Source organism: Varroa destructor, unplaced genomic scaffold, assembly GCF_002443255.2.
Source record: "Varroa destructor unplaced genomic scaffold, Vdes_3.0 BEIS01000001.1, whole genome shotgun sequence".
Taxonomy (NCBI): Eukaryota; Metazoa; Arthropoda; class Arachnida; order Mesostigmata; family Varroidae; genus Varroa; species Varroa destructor.
The window spans coordinates 34362169-34382733 of NW_019211454.1; the positions used below are offsets into that span (position 1 = coordinate 34362169).

The 20565-nt window shown below is 47.2% G+C and overlaps 1 protein-coding gene across 2 annotated transcripts in view; it reads left to right on the top strand.

Annotated features, from left to right (window-relative positions):
- The window catches only part of LOC111243050 (uncharacterized), a 76070-nt gene that overhangs the window by 51490 nt on the left and 4015 nt on the right, over positions 1-20565 (top strand). For both annotated transcript variants that reach the window (XM_022788071.2, XM_022788072.2), the window contains exon 6: positions 16431-16716. In XM_022788071.2, the coding sequence (XP_022643806.2) occupies positions 16431-16716 (286 nt within the window). The remainder of the gene's footprint in view (positions 1-16430; positions 16717-20565) is intronic.

Genomic DNA, 20565 nt, shown 5'->3' on the forward strand with positions numbered 1-20565 from the left:
CTCTCCTTTTCCAGTCAGCAAGCCCGACTAGCTGTATACGGTCATGATCGTTCTATCGTCGTAGTCTGTGGCACCGACCCTCATCGGCGCCGAGTATCTATTTAGTTGTCTATCTGGCTCGCTAGCTGTCTTTTGTACTAGCACCAATGCCGGCTGCGAGTCGCTGCTGAAGTAACATTGAGCGCCGCGATACGCTACTACAGCGACTGGGTTTGTTCGAGATGGCAGCTCCACACGATGATGAGCAACCACAACACCTCTGGCACGAATAGCTAAAGCCTATAGTACTTTGAAGTAGTATCATCCCTGAGACTACTATGTCTTTGAAGAATGCGCCATTCATAGTGAAGATCTCTCGTAGAGTCTTTAGCTGGTGTCGCGCGCCCGCGAGGAATCACCGGCAAGCCAGAAGAGGACACACCGTACTATGTGGATAGGCTTATACAAGCTGTGGAGCTGATGGACTTCTGCGGCATCGAGGTCCCCCACGTGTGTGTCTGGATGTGTGTTGTCGCGCGCTAGGTCGATGTCAAAAGGAAGGGAGAAGCGTTTGCTCGAATTGAAGCTAGAAGTTTGAACGACCTCTATTGCGACAATGCCGATGGTATGCACAAAGAGCGTAGATGACAACTCTATTAAAGCTCATCTCGGCTTAAATACCCCAGGCACCAGCACCTCAGTGATAATGATAGCGCAAAGCAACTCCTTTTGCCAGATGGTTTGCCATGTCTGAAGCTGTGCTACTAGTTATAAAGATATACATACATGTTCGTGCTGTACAATAGCTGACATCGACGGGGACGTCGAGCAGATACCTATTGAAGGGTGGCAGGGAGGGAGCGGACGGGGGTATCGAAGATGCGAAGCAGAGGGTAAGAAACAGCATCAAAACTCGCACCGCTAAATGCTGGACTGACGATACGGACAATTAGGTGATTGTTTAACCTGTCCCTTGCCTATTTCGTTTTCCTCACTAACTCTTCCCCAATACCCCATCTTCTCTAAACGGCTGGCAGCGATTGATAGCTTGGTGCACCGCGAACCATTGGCAGTTCGCAAACGACACTGGGCTATACTCGAGATTTTTGTAGTTGTTCAGTGATGAATCAGGGAGAGGACAACAGATCAGAATATTGCAAGTCAGAGAGAAATCTGCAGAGCGAAATGGGGCAGTGCAGATTTCATCAACACACTCCACAGCACAAACGTATGAAAGTGGAACGAGGGATGAACCGAGAGCCATTTTGATCGTTCGTTTTGAATGCGATGAACATGCTTGTGACAATCACTCACAGAAACGAGGAAAGTATTTAATGTGCTCAGCACCTGTGTATATGGTTCGATACATTCAAGTACACCATGCGCCCTCTGTAACCTTTCTTCCTCGTCTTCAAGTGGCTCAAGGCCTGTACCCTTCTTGAGTTAACTTTTTGCTATCTCCTTGAACCCTTTTGGCAATGCCACCTGTCAACCATCTGCGCACGGGTCTCTTCAAGGGTGGCCAAGAGGCAACGCAACAGGCAGTACTCATACTCTTGAGATGTTTACAATTTCGATGCCGTTCTCAAGAGTGCGGTAGCTCTTATTCAACAAGCTTTTCCCTTCTTCAAGAACAGTCCCCATATCCGTTTATCCAGTTTTGCAAAAGGTCGGCCATGACAGAAACGCCCGTAAGCATTGAAATGCGACCTACACACCTATAGGTACTGCCCGGGAGACATCAGAACAATTTGCGCGATTTACAGCCTGATTACAACCTCGAATTGGTCTAAGATAGAGCTCAGTTTGAACGAAACCCGCGAAGTGCCATACAGTGCCGCGTTGCGGAATCAGCATTTGGCAATTACCAGCCAATAAATAAGGCAAATTGCAAACACGCCCCTCGTGCAATCGGAACGAATACACAGAACAGTAGTAACAAGTCGGCTGTATTCATACCCCAGTGGGCGTTCACGGTGGTCCGTTGCGGTCTAGCTGAGAGTCAAGGCGCCGTCGGCAGTAGCGACATCTACGATCAACGGTCCATTACCGAACGGACTGGTCGTATGACGCTTGCTGACGAACCACTATGTTCTCTTGAATGCGTGTCTTTTCGCTCACGCTCGTTTGAAGTTGAAATATGTGAATGTTGGATAGATGGGGAGGTGCAAGCGAGAGAGAAGCATTAGTAGGCCGACAGCTTGGACGCTGGTCGCCGCCTCTTTTCGATGGCCTAAGTGGCCTGCTATCAGTATATACCTGTGACATGGTGAAATCAACTGGAGCTGTTCGTTTCCGTTCCTGCTCACTGATAGCGATGCGAGCATGCGCGATTCGTTTATCAATTGAAGTCGTCGATCTTACCACCTAGAAGAGACACTTGCCAACGGCTGAACTTTTGGATGTCTACCGATGAGCCCTGTAATGTGTGACGGCGTGACTCTAACGCTGGGCGAAATTTCAGAGCGGTCGTCGATGCTGTTAACGTCGATTTGGGACAAGACCCCGGCTGTAGCGGAACCGCCGATATCGATGGTCTAAAGCTGTATTAATGCTTCTTGAAAAATGAAAATTCGAAAGCAATGCTATAGAGACAGCCTATCATTTATATCTTGTCTTTCGGGTGGTATGTTCGTCGTAAGCTGGCCGATTATAGTGAGTCTACAGACACTGAGACAAAGAGCACATTACAACAATCGAATGGTCTTCCGTGGAGACCATTCGTGGCCGCCGTCGTATGATCCATTCGTCATCTCTACATATATTTACCCTGACGAGTACGCAAACTGATCAGGCATAATTAACCCTCTATATTTAACATTCGCCCTGTAGACGTCTTCAATATCTGCTGTCTTCTCCCAATAATAAGCGCAGTCTGCGAAACTCTATACGGCAAGAGCCGTTGTTAAGCGTGATGTTAGTCGACGCCGCTAGCGGAGTCCGCCAACCGATCCTTCGCCGCCGGCTCAAGAAGAGCGAAGTGAAAAGTCACTTTCATTTTGCAATGCTTGGAGTGGGGGGGGGGGGGGGGGGGCGGGAGCGGGAGGCCAAGTCAAAGAAAGGCAACGGGGGTGATTCAAGTGTGTACGCCTGCTGTGCTCGTGACCCACTCTGTTCCAGTGAACATTTGAAGAAGTGTGTAACGGTCACTCCTTCTTTTCATCGAAGCAAAACACCGGTGGAATTGGCTGATGGCGGCACCAAATGAGACGAAACCAGATGATATGAAGAGAGAATAGGGAGCAAAGAGTCATCTGGGTGAGTTTACTGGTCAGTGGACAGAGATATAGTTTGCTTCAATCAGAAATACACGGACGTCCGAAGTTAGCGGTTAGTTGGATGAAAGTAAGTTCGAAATTGATGTCGCTTTCTAACACCAGTTCACCGCCGGTATTGATCGTACATATTGATACGCATATTTCATATTTGTTCGGGGTCGATCTGGATTTAGATGATGATATGACTACGAAACCCCAAACGGGTCGTCACGATTCAACATGAATCACAATCGAGATGTGACAGGCCTTACTGATAATCTAATAGAAATATTAAACTATTTGTGTGTGGTCAACAGATGTACTATTAGTGATTTTCTATATATATATATATATATAGGGGTATATACTAGAGGTAAGAGGTTTCTCATCGCGGTAACTCGAGTTCATAATGGCTTACGATAGTTTAAAACACTTTTATGTGTGATTCATTTAATACGAATGATCCACTATAGGGTCCATCCAACTCGTATCTGAGAGGATTTAGTTTTCCATATATCTATTATGTGAAGGCGTCAATGGACAGTTTTTGAAGGTAACATTTTTCGAGAAATGGTAGATTGGAGCTTTTGCTCGCATCCTTTTGCCTCGACCTATGTCGTACCTTTACTTTGTTACCTTCGATAGTGTTTATTCTGCGTACATTCGCATGATTAGCTTCTCGTCTAACAAGCCTTGATTTCTTATGGTAACTAGTAGAAGTCGTTCTATGTCCCCTCGACTCTAGCCTGTTTTGCTCAATGCGGCCGAGTCCTTTTACCTCGGAAGTGATCTATCATTTTGAAGGGAGAGAGGGCGAGCACAACCGGTCTACGAACGCAGGCGATTCAACTTCGGCCTGAACTTCGCCTTCGACGCGCCTCGGCCAGACCTTCTCGGGTTCGCATCTTTCGTTAACGCGTACCTTTGCTTTCCTCGTTGTCGTTCAATCAGTTGCTCGACTGGTTGCCATTGAAGAGACTGTCATACACGGACGCAACGCTTAACTGGCTAACTAAAAAAAGGACTTTTTAATCATCTTGCGCAATACAGTACAGCTGGGGAGATACGAATCGAATCGTTTACATCAGGGATGTACACGGTGTGCTGATTGCACCGCTGAGAGCTTGCTGCGAATCCACGTGAACGAGATTTACTTTCGAACTTCTGTTATAATATTGAGATATTTATCGCGTCCTTTAAACCATTTTATTATTATCATGAAACATAGATGCATAGATGAAGTCTACAAGTGGTTCAGCTTGTGACAGAAGGACAACGGGTGGCCAATGTGCGTGCCAGATATTACGATAGCGACGTGTCTTTGGGCGATTTAACGAGTTGGACTTTTAGCTGTGATTTATACATTGCGTTAATGGAAATTCTCGTGTTCTGTTATGTTATGGAAGAACATTTCTTGCAGGAAATGCAAACTACAGTGAATAATTTCCTAGCCGAAACGAGAAAATTAGATACAAATGTAACCGCATCACTTACTCAACAAAGAAACACCTATGCGACCGACGCCATTCCGGGCCGGTGGCGATACGAAGCAACAGAATAGAACACCGTTAACTGGTACGAGGTCGGCGGTTTCGACGGACACAGTTCTATAGCTATGAGCTCCAGGATTCTGCTTGCGTCTCCTAGAGCAGAAGCTAAATACGTTGTGACGTGGGCCACCTGCGTTGTGTTCAGTATCAGATCGCTATATGCACCGGTCTTCGAGCGCCGGCGGCCATGAGTTAGCAAGCAACGTTCGGCCCATATTTTTTGCCGTTCTATTATACTTCTACTGGGATGTGCAGAGGAAGTGCACTGCGTGTGCTAAGCGCGTGCACCGCTGACTGTTTACATCGATAAGTATCGTTATCTTAGCTTTAATTAGCGTCCACCTATCTCTAAATTCGGTCGAGCCGTGGAAGCACGAACAGGAAAATGCTTTTATAGGGTTCATTTGCGGTCAACAGCAAAAGGAATTTTTCGAAAAACTTACCTATACTCTGTTTTCTTAGTATATACATACGAATCATGTGCACAGAGATAAGCCGAACGTATCCGTCGAAAATAATGTTATCGATATTAATGGTTCACTGGTATAATGTAATTAGTGCTCTGTTAATGTAGAACGAAGGTTCACATGCTACTTCATATCCAGCCAAATTGATTATCCGATAAAACCAAGCTAAACATCGCACGACGCGTCATAGTTTGCCTAGTAATTCGTTCTATGCAAATGCTCAAGTGAAGAATAGTGCGTAAGTGCCGAGCAATGACTGGGCACACTTTGGCAATACCTGTAACTTAGTTTTTGCAGTTCTGGTTGACCTAATCGTCATCATAAACATTGAGCAATAATACTATTTATATACGAAGTACGCATTTACCTGGTTGTGTTTACGCGCGCCGGGGGAGAAGCACATAGCAAACGCTTTGTTTCTTCTCCGGCGAGATTTTATGTTTCGCCTTTGATATGTACATTTTGTGACTGATGTCGAATATTCTAAAGAAAAATGTTACTGTTCTAATAACTGGGTCTTTGTTGCTTACTCTCACGCTACTTGTGAGTCGGTTCGTCTGCCTCCAGAGGTCTGCGTCGAGTACATAACATACTGAACAGCTTGTTCGGAACAAATAGGCGGACGCCGACTTCTTCAGGTTGAAAATTCAAGGAACGTTTTGGAGCACGTCAGCTAGTATCAGAAGTGGCTGAACGCTGGAGCGGCTGGAACGGCAGTCAGGCCACGAGCGACGATCTGGCTGCTGCTAGAGGTTGCCAAGAGTATTTCGTCCTTTTCTTTTTCTCTCTAAGCGACGTCACTATCGGCCGAGTCAGTAGGACTAAGCGGGCCAGTTGTAGTCGTGTCTAGCGCAAACGGGTGCACGCCGCGCCGCTTAAGCTACTTTGCCCTGTCGTGGTGTATTATTCCACGTACGGCCCTCCGTCTTTTCTCCTTCCCGTCCACCTTCATGTCACTAGGTCCCTCTATAGGTCCAAACCAGAGCAGCATCCGGTCTTTCTTTCTCGTTCGCTATTTCTTTAATTTTTGACCGATCGGAAGGAAGACTCAGAGTGGGCTTAGAATGTGCGGCCGGCGACCCGCTAGAGTGGTGCTACTGCTACTTCGTGGCATTCAAACGGGAAGAGAGACGCTGCGCTCTATTCTCATCCTATAGACTCATAGCGCAACAGTGCCTTCCGAACAAACTCAACATCCCACGCAAGCCCACATGCAGTCGAATGGGGTCGACCGTCTTTTTCACACACACTCTGTTGGTCCGTTTCCTCCCTCACCGTTTTGCCTTCAGCCGCGTTGGCCGTCTCTCCTTCTTGCGTGAACGTTCGCTAGGCTCGTACTCCCTGGATTGTCCTGCTCAGCGGTGCTGTTTCAAGCCCGTAGAAGGAGGCAACCGGGAAGGAGAGGAAGTGCATAGGGTAGAGATCTGGGAGGGGCACTCACTGCCCTGTCGGCGGCCCTTCGCCACCGCGGCACGCGCGTCCTGCTGTTTTTGCACCTGCCATGACTGTTCCACTGCTCGGGATCGTTCGACCAACCTTCTACGTCCCGTCCTCGTTCTTTACCCCTCACTTCTCCGCCACGCCTTCGTTCTTTTTGAAACAACTGCCAGCTCAACCGCCGTGGCCCCCTCGGTGCTTCAGCACAGCCCTGAACTCCCGACTGCCTTCGTCTTGTTTCGCGTTCACATCCAATTGAAAAGTACTTTGCGAGTTACGTACATAGGAATATGCAGCTAGGCAATGGCGGGTCGCCTGGCAGACGATTTACGTACCTCAGCAGGAGCAGAAAGAAAGATAGCAAAAACAGAAAAAGGGAAAAGCGAAACGCGGGACGCTTTAGTGGTGTAGTGCGTCGAAAGGGCAAGCAACGAATCGGATCAACTTGCTGGTAGACGTTTTTCCGCTTCTTGGCTAGTCCATCGTTCAGTTCTCAATCAACAAAGAGGGTGCCGAAAGACAATGTGAATGGTGAACGATTTCAATAAGGCGTCAAAAAAGAAATAAAGTAGGAAAAAGACGAACAGGCCGCAGCGATTTTTCAGCATTTTATGGCTGCTGGAAATACCCTTGCGCGATTAAACTTAGAAAAGTTATCATCAGTTGTATAGCTTTTTTCAGGGTGGACTTTGAGAGAACAAGCACGCATCATGGCCGGCCAGAAAAGAGGAGCTGATCGTGCTACTGCAATTTTATGGCACATAGTAGAGAAAATATCTGAAATATTAACAATATTGGTCAACGTTGAAAGTTGTTATGCGCTACAAAGCGAATGGATGGCAGCTAGCTGTTAGCAATATGCTGGAATGGGGCCAGGCAAATAATAAGTACCATTCTACTTAAAAATTCCTGTATACTTGACCTTAGTCTTCCTCTATACTTGAGCCTAGTCTTTATTTATTCTACACACATACAATTTGCATAGTGGTCAGGATGTTTACAGGACGTTTACAAAAATTCAAGACTTTTCTGATGTTTCACACCTACAAACTCGAATCTTCTCTATAGTGATATTGAAGTAGATGCTTACTTCGTACAATGCATAGAACCATAATGCCATCATTATTCTCTTCCTCTTCAAAATACTATATGGCTCGTCAATTTCTGCTAATTATATACCCTGCAACGCTCTTACAATAGACACCGCTACTTCTCGGCATCGCCAAATATCGATGTGCAATACTGTACAAAACAGCCTTTATCGAATAATCACTGGTCAATCACTTCCCACGTTACAAGAATCATCCTATTCCGTGGGAAGCTATCAGGGTACAAAACTGCTAACCTAATAAATACTAGCTATTGGTTTTGACTTATTGAAAAATAGGAAAACATGATAGAATAGACAGCTCTTAGAAGGCCTGTGTTTCTCGCTGGTGTCGACGGACAACTAGGTGCAGTGCGGGCTGACTAACGTATCCTAGGTGGACGGAGGGGGCCAGGTTCGGAAAGCAAAACCTGTTAGCTTCGCTACGTCGCAGAAAGGCTGGCATCAGACATTTATCTTTTACCATGCAGCGGGGTCTCTTTCGGCATCAGGACAGATCCACCTAGCCCAAGTCGTTAGGGCCTTCGGACCTGTCCCACTTCACGAGAGGAGCAGAGAATTCGGTAAAAAAGACCTCGACGCCTCTGGCCGATCTCTTGTCGTTGTTAACGCGCTAAGACAGCTGAAAACAGAAGGTACGAGGAAGATCGGACATATACAAGAGATGGGCATAAATTGAATATTATCAGTTGACTGTTGGGCTGACCAGCCGTCAGCCTCCAGTTCTCGCCTTTCTTATACGACCAGCGTGAATTTTTATCCACCAGATTGAATCTCCACTCAGCGCCAAAAAGCTGTGCGCTGCCAGCCAGATGAATTATGCTTAGCCGAGACCGAGCGAACTGAATGTGCGCTATCTCGGTTGAGACGAGGGGAAAAGATAAAGTCGGACAGCGCAAGAGCGGCGGCACTGTCCGATAATGACGAGGTTAGCGTTCTGCTGCTTAATACGGCCGGGAAAACATCGCAACGCTATAGTTATCGGTTCCTTAGCAATGGCGTTCATGCGCCCGAAGCGGAGCCTGCTGCAGGTACCTGCATGTGGATTCACGAATAAGCACTAGGTTTGGGGTGCGACGGAGCCTCAGATGCGTGTGCGCTTTGTCGAGTTAGTGAGAGGGTGGTACGACGCGGTGCAGCTCCACACCGTGCCGAGGTGAGATAAGAAAAGCGAGCGGCGATCAGAGGTAGTATAAGAACACTTGCTTGCGCAAACGCTTGGCGAAACAACCGCTAATTGTGGCTATTAGATTATCCAAGGTTTCCCAGCCACCTAGAAAGGTGGATGAGATTCGTATTTGATCCACCCTCTTGACCCCCTTTCCTGCTTATTAGCTAACAACAACTAGCCACCATTATACAGGGCGGATGATGGCGCTCGTCGACCAGTAGGAGGTGATGTATCAGCGAAGCAGCCGCTGCTACCATGGGGCTCCTACCGTGTAGACGGCGGATTTGAAGCGTTGACTGGTCGTTTGCAAGAAACAGGCGCTCATGAGAATACAGGCATGAAGGCATATATACCTGGGGCGAAATGGACAAACCAAGCCAGGCCGAACTCTATGGACGGCCAGGTGCTACGATACGAAGGAAAATATCTCCAAGCCAGCGACTGTTTGCACCCGGCAGGCCCCATTGTGTACTTGATGAATTCGTCTCTATGCTACAGCTACAGCTGCAGCTGCCGCTGCGGCGGCCATTTCTCACACGGATATGTTGTCCCCCGGCGCTGAAGCAGTCGCTCGTTTTTCGAAGAAACAGCTATCGCTGAAAGGAATTGGGAAAAGTAATGCGCAAACGCCCACACACCGCCGGTGCGTAACTTGTTCGGAACAAAATCGGAGATATATTTCAGTGAGCTCGTCTGGATAATACTGGAGTAAGGGGAGGACAAGTTGAAAGCTCGCTCGCTCATCACATAACGTAAGGGCCGTGATGAGTGCATGGATCAGTCTTAGCGTATTTAGGTTCATCGCAGGCTTCTTTTCTAACGCGTCACTTATCTGTTTCCCTGTCTCTAACATTCGCTGAGCCATAGCAGCAGAACAGCAATGCAGGACGAAAAAGGGCGACAATGATGGCAGTGATTGCTTTTGCTTCTGCCGCGAGTCAAGTAGGCCACCAGGCCTTTAAGCCAAGCAGAGAAACTAGTCGTACCGGTTTCGCTGGTACACAGCTGGTCGGCCGTAGCACCGCCGGCAGATACGATCGTTTCGATACAGATAGACAGCGGAGACGGAAATCGGTTGGAAGGAGGGTGAGGCTTCTCTCTGCCAAAAGAGCAAATAGTATTGTTTGAACACGAAGCACTTGAGTCGTCCATGGGCCAGCGATGGAACGCAACGAGAATAGAAGGCAAGCGGGAACCAAGTGGCAAGAGAGAAAAGGATACGATTGAGTACAGAAAGGCCTGCGTTGGCCTAGCTTGCTTAGTTGCCCGTTTATGGCTTGCTCGAGACTAGCTTGTTAGCGCAAGGAAGCCGAAGCAATGAGCGACTTGACTCAACCAGGGTGGAGCGTGCCAGTCTGAGCTCTTAGAGGTCTGCAGGCCAAATAGCTGGCGGCTCGTCAGTGACGTAGGGGAAGTAAGGGCTTTCGTTTGGGCCGGTTTGTACTAGCCATACGCATCAGCCAAAGACTAAGAGGGATGACAACGCGCTATTTATCTTTTCAATCAGACCTGTGACAGTAGGAGTTGGGCGAAGCCGGAAGATCGGCCAGCGATCTCGCTTTCATCTTACGGCTCCTTATCCGGCGTACTTGCCCCTGGCCTGCTCTGCTTTCGCTGGCTGTGACATCACAGAATTCGTTTTGAGTCACTCTTGCTATGTGTGCCGTTTGCTTCTGTTCGCTACTGCACCATTTACGACTGCATGTCTGCTTACGGTTGTCTGTCTGTACGCGAATTAGTTTGTGTGCTTTGCTATTCATACAGTTCGCACATCCGACGTTGGGAATCGGGGCGGCTGCGAGACTAACAGAGGCGTGATATGACAGAAGCAGCATGAGCAGTACGAGGACAACTCGCCGCTGTTGCTAACATTGGTTAACAGCGGCAAAAAGGCGGGCGTGAAGCGTTGTAGCAAACCCTTGTGGGTTTAGCTGCCTTCTAAGCTCAATTGTGTTTAGATTCTTTTTACCGCGAACAAAAAAGAGACTCCTTTTGCTTCAAAGGTTTTCCCTTCGCTGGGTTTGCTCCATTCTTTTAACTGCGTAGCAAGAAAACACAAGAGAGCCAGGGCCAGCGGAGACACCCATCTATCCGCCCAACCATGGGTGTCATCGCCGTCGTCCTTTTCAGGTCTTTAGACGAAAGGGGATGCCTTACCATTAGTGGCCCGCCGCGAATCGGGAACTTCGTACGGCGACTGCAGGGTTACACTGCTAGGCCGTACAGGCTGGTCATGGTTGACGAGTGGAAGGCAATTGAAAAGACAAAATAACTCCGCAACGAAGCCGCTAGTGCGACTGCTCGCTGACGGCCACGGCGGCAAACCGCTCAAGTACGCTGCACAACTCGACAACTTCTCGCCTCTTTGCGCGTTCAGCCAGGAAGAAAGTAAAACAGAAGAAGAGCAAGGAAAAGAAGAACGAGAAGCGGCAAGTTGTCGGAAGCCGCCCAGAAAAGCCCACTATGCCCCTCAAACACTACTACCACAGCAATTATTATCACCACAACGACGACGACGACCAGCACATCACTCTGTAACGGTCGTTATTGCGGATCGTCGGTCGTCCTGTCTGTTAGCAGCACTCAGAACTTCTCTTTCCAAACAGCTACCCACGGGACGGGTGCTCAAAGCAAGGACGGGTAGCTAGCCTTGCGGGCTGCTTTCGAGGGGTATAAAAATAACATCCGTCCGTGGCGGTCTGAACCAACGGCCCGATCTAGTCATTCGCCGGTTTACCGCTAGCGCATGGTTCCTCTGCGAGACTCCAATGGAATAGATGGGTCACAGGGTGTCTGGAAGGGCATTGTCGAGGGCTTGGCAAAAGACCAACATACATACGCACATACACGCATAGACACATTGACTATACCACCGCTATACCAATACCAGGACCATATCACAACAGCTAGAGAAACCCTCGTTATGGCGGCCAATGACAGATAGCTCGCAGCAGAACGAACTGCTGTCAAGCAGCACCGGTGGCAGTAGCAAACGACCATATCTTCACCTCCCTCTATTTTTCTTCAAGGCGGATTCGCCACACAGCTTGGCCTACTGCGCGGCATCCTGCTTAGAGCAATGCTAAGGAGAGTGACCTGGTTGGTAACTTCTGGTTGGGAGGCTAGGGATGGTAGCAGCTCAGAAGCGAGAGACGGACACCATAGAATGGCACAGCAAAACAGAAGAACTTAGCTCATTCGGCTAAAACAGTGCCAGCAAAAGATCCTAATCCTTCGCCACCATCACCGTCGATACTGGCATCATACACAGAGATATAAACCGACCGCCCATACGTCCATCCTTCGGCGAAACTGCCCCCAGCAAGCAACAAGGGCGAAGGGAGTAGTGGCGGTAAAGACGAGAAGAGGCGAAAGAACAAAATGGCGAGCTATGAGAGCAGCAAAAGTATATCTGCTAATCAAATTACGAAACAAGGGCACGGTCGTCGCGCGAGTTGCACATGACGCCATAGATGATGACGATGACGACGAACGTGCCATGTATGAAGTGGCATAGCGTTCGGTGTATGCCGCAGCAATTGCGCGCTTGATGGAAGATAGGCATCCTATCGTTTTTATAGACGACAATTTTTTGAGGTAAAACACGTGCTCATGTTTCGATATATACGAGGCTGTTCGTTGTGAGCAATAGTAACGTTTTACTGTTAGCCATACGAGCCGAAATTTGTCCGGAATCTATGAATAGCAGAACGTTTGACTCGCATGAAGATAATTACACTCAGTGCATATCATATATGACTAACTTCATTTCTCGTATGCAGCTACCATAATTACGTATATATGTACAAATGTAACTTAGTTCCAACTATATTATTGATTGTACGCTCATGATCTTAATGCTCCTGGTCCGTACGGGTTTCTAGTGGCGCCAGTTTTGCCCAGTTTTTATACTTTTACCCAGAAGTATTTAAACAACTTCCCAAATGGCCTTGGAAGAACAATTATGGGAATATCGACGCAATACAATGTATATAACAGCATACAATATATACGGTGCGCCGCAAGGGCTCTCGTTAACTATCGAGACACCCTAAAGATACACATCGAGAACATCGGCGCATATGAAACGAGCACAAACTTAGGCAAGAAGCGCAAATTCGATTCCAATAGAAAAGTTCACGGTTCATCTCAATAAGCCCTATTTCTCAAAAACAATAGTAGACTCGACTGTCGACAAGGGTTAAGCAGGTTTCTCATTGCGAAATCGACCAAACCTGAATTTGAGAAATTTACTATTGCACAATTTTACACATTGTACAATACATTGCGGGTATGATCCTCTGCTACAAAAATAACAGAACCCAGTAGAAACAACTGCAAAGACGAGCTAGCTTCAATATGTTCTATTAAGTTTCTTTCGATCGGCATGACTCCTCTAGAAAGCAATCATCGAGGCTCAAAAGCTTTTGATTCGCATTAACGTTTTGTTATAGTTTGAACGTAAAGGGCCCAATAAGGATTTCAACATATATATATTTGAAAATTGAAGGTAGAAAAAATCGTTCATGATTGAACAAATGTAAATATCTAGTTCCCGTTTAACAATAGAAGCGCGTTGTGCACCCGTCTAGTTGATACCTCTGCCAATCGAATATACACAGTTTTCGAAATACTAGCCTACAAGAACATTTCGATGGACGTTTACGCTCCAGCCGCCCGATTCGACGAGAGTAACTGTCCTGTTAAAAAAGATATGGCGTCGTGAGGCAACGCCGAAATGTAAGAAAGGATATGTATTGCGTGGGATGCCAGTATGGCCGAATGAATGGTAGATGATGACGAATCTGCACTTGCCATGCACCCCCAAAGTCTTCCCCCTTGGTGTCCCCGAACCGCGCCTTCTATTGGATTAGACCTGCTGCTAACTCGATTATAGATGGAGGGGTAGCCCAGGGACGCGCTAGGCCGGTTTGCAGGTCCTCACTGGGTCGAGGCTGTCGGGGTGACTGGGACTACCACCGGTCTGCCTGCCAACCAGTGGACCACACAAAGGGCGAGAAAGAAAGACAGGCCGAGAGAGCTAGGATGACGATCACGCCGAAGCATCTACAACATCCCACATGAGCTGAACTATCCACAATATTGTAGAAAGCGTCAAAACCAAATATCTGAACTAAGGCAGCGACTTAGCGTCCGTCAGACATCTACGTTGTGATCATCCAATATTCAGTCGGTACATACCGTCATACCTAGAATCAATATGCGGATCCAGAAAGCCTACCGGGATTCACTAGGTGCTAGATTTCTCTAGATAAGTTACCCATTATGTTTTTTATTGACTAAAAAACGTAATGATAACTTGACAAATGAACGCAAAAGGAGCCACATCACAATATTTTTAATGCACGTATTCGTGGTATCTTCACACGAGACATACATAGGTCTTACAAGAAGAAACAAGCTAATGCGTTTCTCAGATTTCCACCCATCACCGCAACGATAATTCATGCCCCCCATTGTAGAACTTTTCCCCATCACATTTCGAGAAATCAGAGAATTGGCATGTAGTCTACTTAAATTAAAAGCAAATGCCGATGTTTCTCAGGCGGCGGCCTTGCGCTTCCCATGACTAAACGAGGGCACACGATCGATCGATTAGGCAATATCGTTCCATTCCGAAAAGGGATGTTGCTGGTTTTCGCAAGAAACGAGAATCGGGGGTAAGTTACCCTACTTCTGCTATAGTTGTTTAATGGCTTTTGCTGTGTCAACTAGCCTGAAGCCTGCATGCGCCTATGAGATATTGACAATTGACTAAATGCCCTCTAACCGCGTCATTATGCATGCACAGTTATAATGTATACTGTGAGCCCAAGATGTAGGGCAAATTTGTCGCTCAATTTGGCTCTACGGTTCAAGATATGTATTCCAATTGGTTCAGGACTAGTATTGCTCTACGCGAACGAATTTGTATAGCAGCTCTACCCTCTCTTGATTAACAACTTGAAACTATAGACTTCTTGGACGAATTACTCATAGAGCTACAAATTAGCTAGCGTTGGCTACAAAGCGCAAAGGGACGATAGTGCTGTTAAAACAAAAATAAAGATACTGGACGAGCTCGGTTGTGTTTGTACGTGTATTATATAAACATTTTACATTTTGAAAGAAAAGGGACACCGACTGCTGTGCGATCTCAAGGACAGCAACAAAAGATGTTTCTACGATGATAAAACCGCGGCCGATTCGGTGTGATGGCCCAGCATGCCTCGGCTGTGTTGACCTACAAGTGGTGCCTATCCTGGGCATTATCGTTCCTCGTCAGGCAGTCAGGAACATTGACGGCTGCCGACCAGTCTTCTCAGCGTTTGCTATAATTTGTTCTTCACTAGCTTCCTACCCCATCTTCGTCATCCAGGGTTCCTTCTCCCTTCTCTTATTGAAACGTATAGCTAAAATCCTGCCCTGATCTCCGAGCATCCAAAATTAAACTCTCCATACCTCCTCCCTCTTTTCCCTCTTAGTTCCCGCTACCCGCAAGGCAAGTTCAGCTCTCGATGTGAGTGCTTGCACGCTCTCTGCCCGTGAGACCATCGGCGTTGTTTAATGGAATGGAAGTAATGCGACTGGCAGACAGAGAAAACCTGAATGGGACACCCGCTGCGGTCAACCCGCCTTCAACTCTTCGCTTTTCCTAACTGTAGTTGCGGTTGCTTCTGCTCGACTTTGCTGCTACTGCCAAACTGCAGAGTACGGCGGCCCCGACCTCACGCAACCTCAAGGAGCGCTGGCGGATCGCCCGCCATCTTTGTATGAAATAATATAGAACTAAATAGCGAACGATACACAATCTTCATGTCGTATCTGCGTTTTGTGTTGAGGGATGAGGATACACCCTAAGGAGTCCACTGTGAGCCCGATGCAGTCTGAATGTTCACCGAAGCGCCCGAAGTAGGCGAAGGTGGGCGTGGAATACAGAGGGGCAAAAGACGAGTCATTTTTATAAGATAGGAACGACACGCTACACTTCGACACACATATAGGGTAGAAATGTGTCATTGCCTGATATCCCCTATCTCGTACTGCAAACTACTTACCCAGAAAGTGGCTGAGAAAGTAAACTGTGTACAACAGTGGCAAAGGACAGGCCATAAGCAGGCCACAGAGCTCAAACAGACGTGAGACAGTTTATCCTAAATATCTATGCCCTTGGATGCCTGGATGGAACAGAAGAACAAAGTATAAACTTATGAATCTTTCTGGGTGTGCCATTCTAAGTTAGATGTATATGCACGAATTGCAATGGACAAGTAATAGATAGTTAGCTGGACAATTTTGGAATACGTACAAACAAAGTAGTAAAACAAGCAGAATTTAAAATTAAGTGTTTTTATAATTAATCAAAGTAACTTGAAAGATCACACGCTAATAACATTGAAGATAAATGCGAGACGATTCAATAGCCAACGTAATCCATAACAATAATCTTACTTATTGCAGGTATGGTTCCAAAACCGTCGTGCCAAATTCCGCAAACAAGAGCGACTTAATCAGCAAAAGGGCGCTGGAGGAGGCGGGTCCGATGGAATGCCCCCATCGCCGATCTCAACGACTGTTGCGGATTCGACAACGAACAACAACTGCCAAGCAGTTGGTCTGGGGGTAGCTGCACCTGTTAACGGCGTCGGCATAGGGAAAGAATGTAAAGAAAAGAATAATATGCAACAGCTGATGCAGCAGCAACACTCGCCAGACTCGAATAAATCGAACATGACATCGCACAACGGTTAGCCCCACCGAAATTACAATCTCTTCTCTTTCAGTGGCTTTGACGTGTCTCTCTAGCTTTGATTAGTAATAGATTGTTTTAACAAGAACTTGATTTTCACAGACTACGTTACAAACCAAATGTAACTAGCCCGAAAACCTCTATACGTTTTACATATCGGTGATACACGATGACCAGCATTTGTAAACAATTTTAGTAGAATTATTTAAATTATCGTATGACCGAGATCATCTCTAAAGGCTAAACTGTCTGAACAGCACTCGCCAGTTGGCGCCTTTTTCCTACCCCTTCCTTCCTTCTCCTCTTCTGCACGCGCAATGTAGACGTCAACGTGATCTGGTCCACGTAAGATTTATTCTCACTCTATTTGTTACTCCTTTCCTGTTATTATCAATCGGCTACTGATGTATGAGCGAGTACGACCACATAATACCACTTACGTGCAGACGTTCCCACGTACAAAAACGATGTTCTATAAAGAAGGCACAGCCGATACGGTAATTGTGTACAGCAAAGGTGGCGAGCACGCTGATACCATTGGCTACCGGTACTTTATGCAGCCGCTTGCGTATCATGCATTTCTGCAACGGCAACAAGGCATGCTCTGTCCTATCGTACAGTTTGAGTGTATTGTTCCTTAGCGCCTTCGATAGGCTCCCGTTAAACAAGCCCGTCAACTCCCCCGAGAAAGCCTAGCAAGAAAGGAAAACTCCACGAAATTCTCCTTTAGCTTTGTGTTCCGGCGCTCGCTCGCTCGCTGGCTGGCTGGCTGGCTGGCCAGCCGACCTAGCCCAAAGAAACGAGCAGCGACCCAAGCGGCCAGCCGCCACCAGCCAGTCGCGACTGAAAGAGGGCCGAAACGTCGGAGACTAATTTAAGCTGACAGGCGGAGGGGGACAAGGAACTATGGAGAGACTCAAGAGGGGCTTTTGGAGCGAGGCAGCGGTAGCCAAAGCTTATCTAGGGAGTGGTATAGAGAGACTAGAGGGTTTCGGGGATTGTCAGTTTCCAAGTGGTAATAGTAGTAAGTGGTGGGTCTTTGCCTGCGCCCTCGGTTCGGCTGCTTCTCCTGTTGTAGCTGCTGCCGCGGCCGTTGACGAACTGCGCGAACCGACAAGGATCTCCCAGCTCTTTTCGATTTGAACGTGGACACCGACGACGATCGCCGTTTGCTGTCCTTGTTCAGCCTGTAGAAGCTGAGCAAGTGTTTTGTGAAGTGAACAGAAAGTGGGCAAGCGGGATGTCGTGAAGAGAAGCCAAGCAGTTTCGGTCGCAGCGGTGAAGCAAAAGACAAATGCACTCGCCGTTACCACCCTCCTTGTCGGTCAGCGAGCCAAGGAACTTTTCAGGACCATGGGATGGTAGACACTTCGGCCCCATTTGGCCGTCGAAAAGCGGCACAAGTCGCCGCTCAAGAAGCCGACTAACCGACCGACCGTCGAAACTAGCTGTGGGACCGCATCTGCTGCCGCTAACATCGGCGCGCAATTTCGCTTTCCAACTGTCTCTACTAGAGTTAATAAGGGTAGATTATTACCGCACTTATAAATGACACCCGCATCGTCGGCTGAACAAGCGAACTAACCACGGAGGAGAGTCGAGGCTCACCAAGACACATCCGTTCGAGCTGTTGAACAGGACTCGGTTCCTGGCTGAAACTTCATGAATCGTTTATCGAAGACCTGCGAAGCAAGAAAAAACAAGATAGACGAAGACCATAAAGTTCGTCTTGGACTTTGCTTGAACTTAATTACAATATTTTTTGTATCGATTCAAATGTCGACTCAACAGGTCGGCTATAGATGATTGCCGATGTCATTCTACTGCCTGAAATCTACAGTCACTAATATCGTAGACGCCGCTCTATTTAAAACCACATGACATCGCTGGGTATCATCCAACAGGTTTATTCCGTTCAGGTAGAAGGAATCCATTTTTGTCGTTTTCTTCTAGCACCAAGTGTTAGTCCTTATGCTCTTTTTAAATAACTATACTAATTAGGCGGTCATCATCAGGCGTGAGCATCAATATTCACAAGTGTTTTCTTCCGCATTTGTATCTGGATTTCGAAAAGACATAGGACATTGTTAAAAGTGGCTCAAACTAACAGCTCTACGTCGAATCAGCCTTAGGAACTGTGAAGAAAAGTTTCAACTTTATCTCTTCTTTGCTGTATATTCTATTCTATTCTGAGTTATGTATTTGTCATACATGGCTATGCCATCAAATCAAGTCCTTCTTCTTGTCTTCTTTGAAATTGGTCAAGGTGTCAACGAGTTCGTCAATAGGCCATACCAATCAGCATATAATTTCGTTGCGCAATAATATTTTACCCAGTAATTCACTTTTAGTAGGCCCACTCTCGTTTTTCATACAGATTTCTATAGAGTACAATTTGCGTAGCCGAGTTCGTTGTATCATTGCTACCTAGCTGCTTTGCTTTGCTAAGTGAGCCAGGCTAGAGTAACCGCGTCTCCTTCGCGTGTTTCTGTCCTATCGCATTATCTATACGAGAACATGGGCATAGCAAAAGGTTGCGATTCTGTCGAAAGCGAGAGCGCACACACAAGGCAAAGAGGTGCTGGCCGCGCGCCTTGAGGAATAGGACAAGTGGAAAAGAAGCGAAAGGACAACCCCTGGGAGAGCATAGCAGCGCGGTCTGCCGTTCCGGTGCCTTCTCATGCTGCCATTCTGCTATCGAAGCTAGCTAGCTAGCTAGCTAGCTGCTCGCTAAAAACTCTACGACTGAAGCTCCTGTCTGAGCTTCTCCCCAGAGACAACCAACCAATATTTGCCAAATTATGCCCCCTTACTATAAACGGACCACTAGCGCTGCTACCGCCCTCACCCATTTGATCCGCTGAATTTCGTGGACGACTGCCTGAACTCTAGGCTCTAGGCCCTTCTAGTCAAACGTCTCAAGCATCTCTAAAGGGAAGCTGTATAGGAAAAGAGGAATAGGGGAGCTGGCCAAAAGGAAGAGTCCTGAAGGGTCGACGGCAATAACAGTAGAAACAACAACAATATTGAAATGTCTGGGTCCAACGCCACGTCAGTGAATATGCGCGCGACCTAGTACACTATACTAGACATATGCATTGAGATTTTGTCATCCTATGAAGGCGGTTAGGCCAACAGAGAAAAAAAGCCTGGTGCTGATTTGCTGAAGGTGAGTGAAAAGAGGTAGGGCTCTACCCTATTGGTCAGTCAAATTGGCGAGACAACAATATAATGAACATAAGTGGTATTTTTTCTTTCGGTATCTTGACCACTCCTGGTCAGGCAGCTGTGCGACTCAACGGCATTTTGCTAAATGCTTGCCACCCTCTCCGCCAAATTGTGAGTTAAGATGGCTTTAAGAGATAACCCCTAGGCGCCAAAGCCTGTTAGCTCCCCCTTCTTATTGACCGCTGCGCCAGGCGCCGCGGTACTTGTGTCGTTGTCGTCTGCTGAGTGCCGCGGTATGCTCCTGGGGTGTCGTCTGCTTCTAGGCCTAGAGGCTCTTGGGGGTCGCCTAATTATGCACGAGCTGCTGAGTCATTATTTACGCTTGTCTGACAAGCAAGCCAAAGCTGCCAAGGCAAAGCGACTAGCGAAAGCGAATAAGGAAGAGAATATTGCAAAGTAATTTGAAACAAAGTTTTTTTACGCAAGCTACACGCACGAAACAGCTGTTCTTTTCTTGTTTTCTGTCACTATGTAAAGCTCCTCTTGCGTGTTTCGATAGGAAGTAGAGAGGGGAAAACTTTGGCCAGCTCCGATGTTGACTACACAAATTGACTTCACAAACACACTTACACTTATAACATACCGAGAGACTTTCGCTAGCGGCGCTGCCGTTATTTG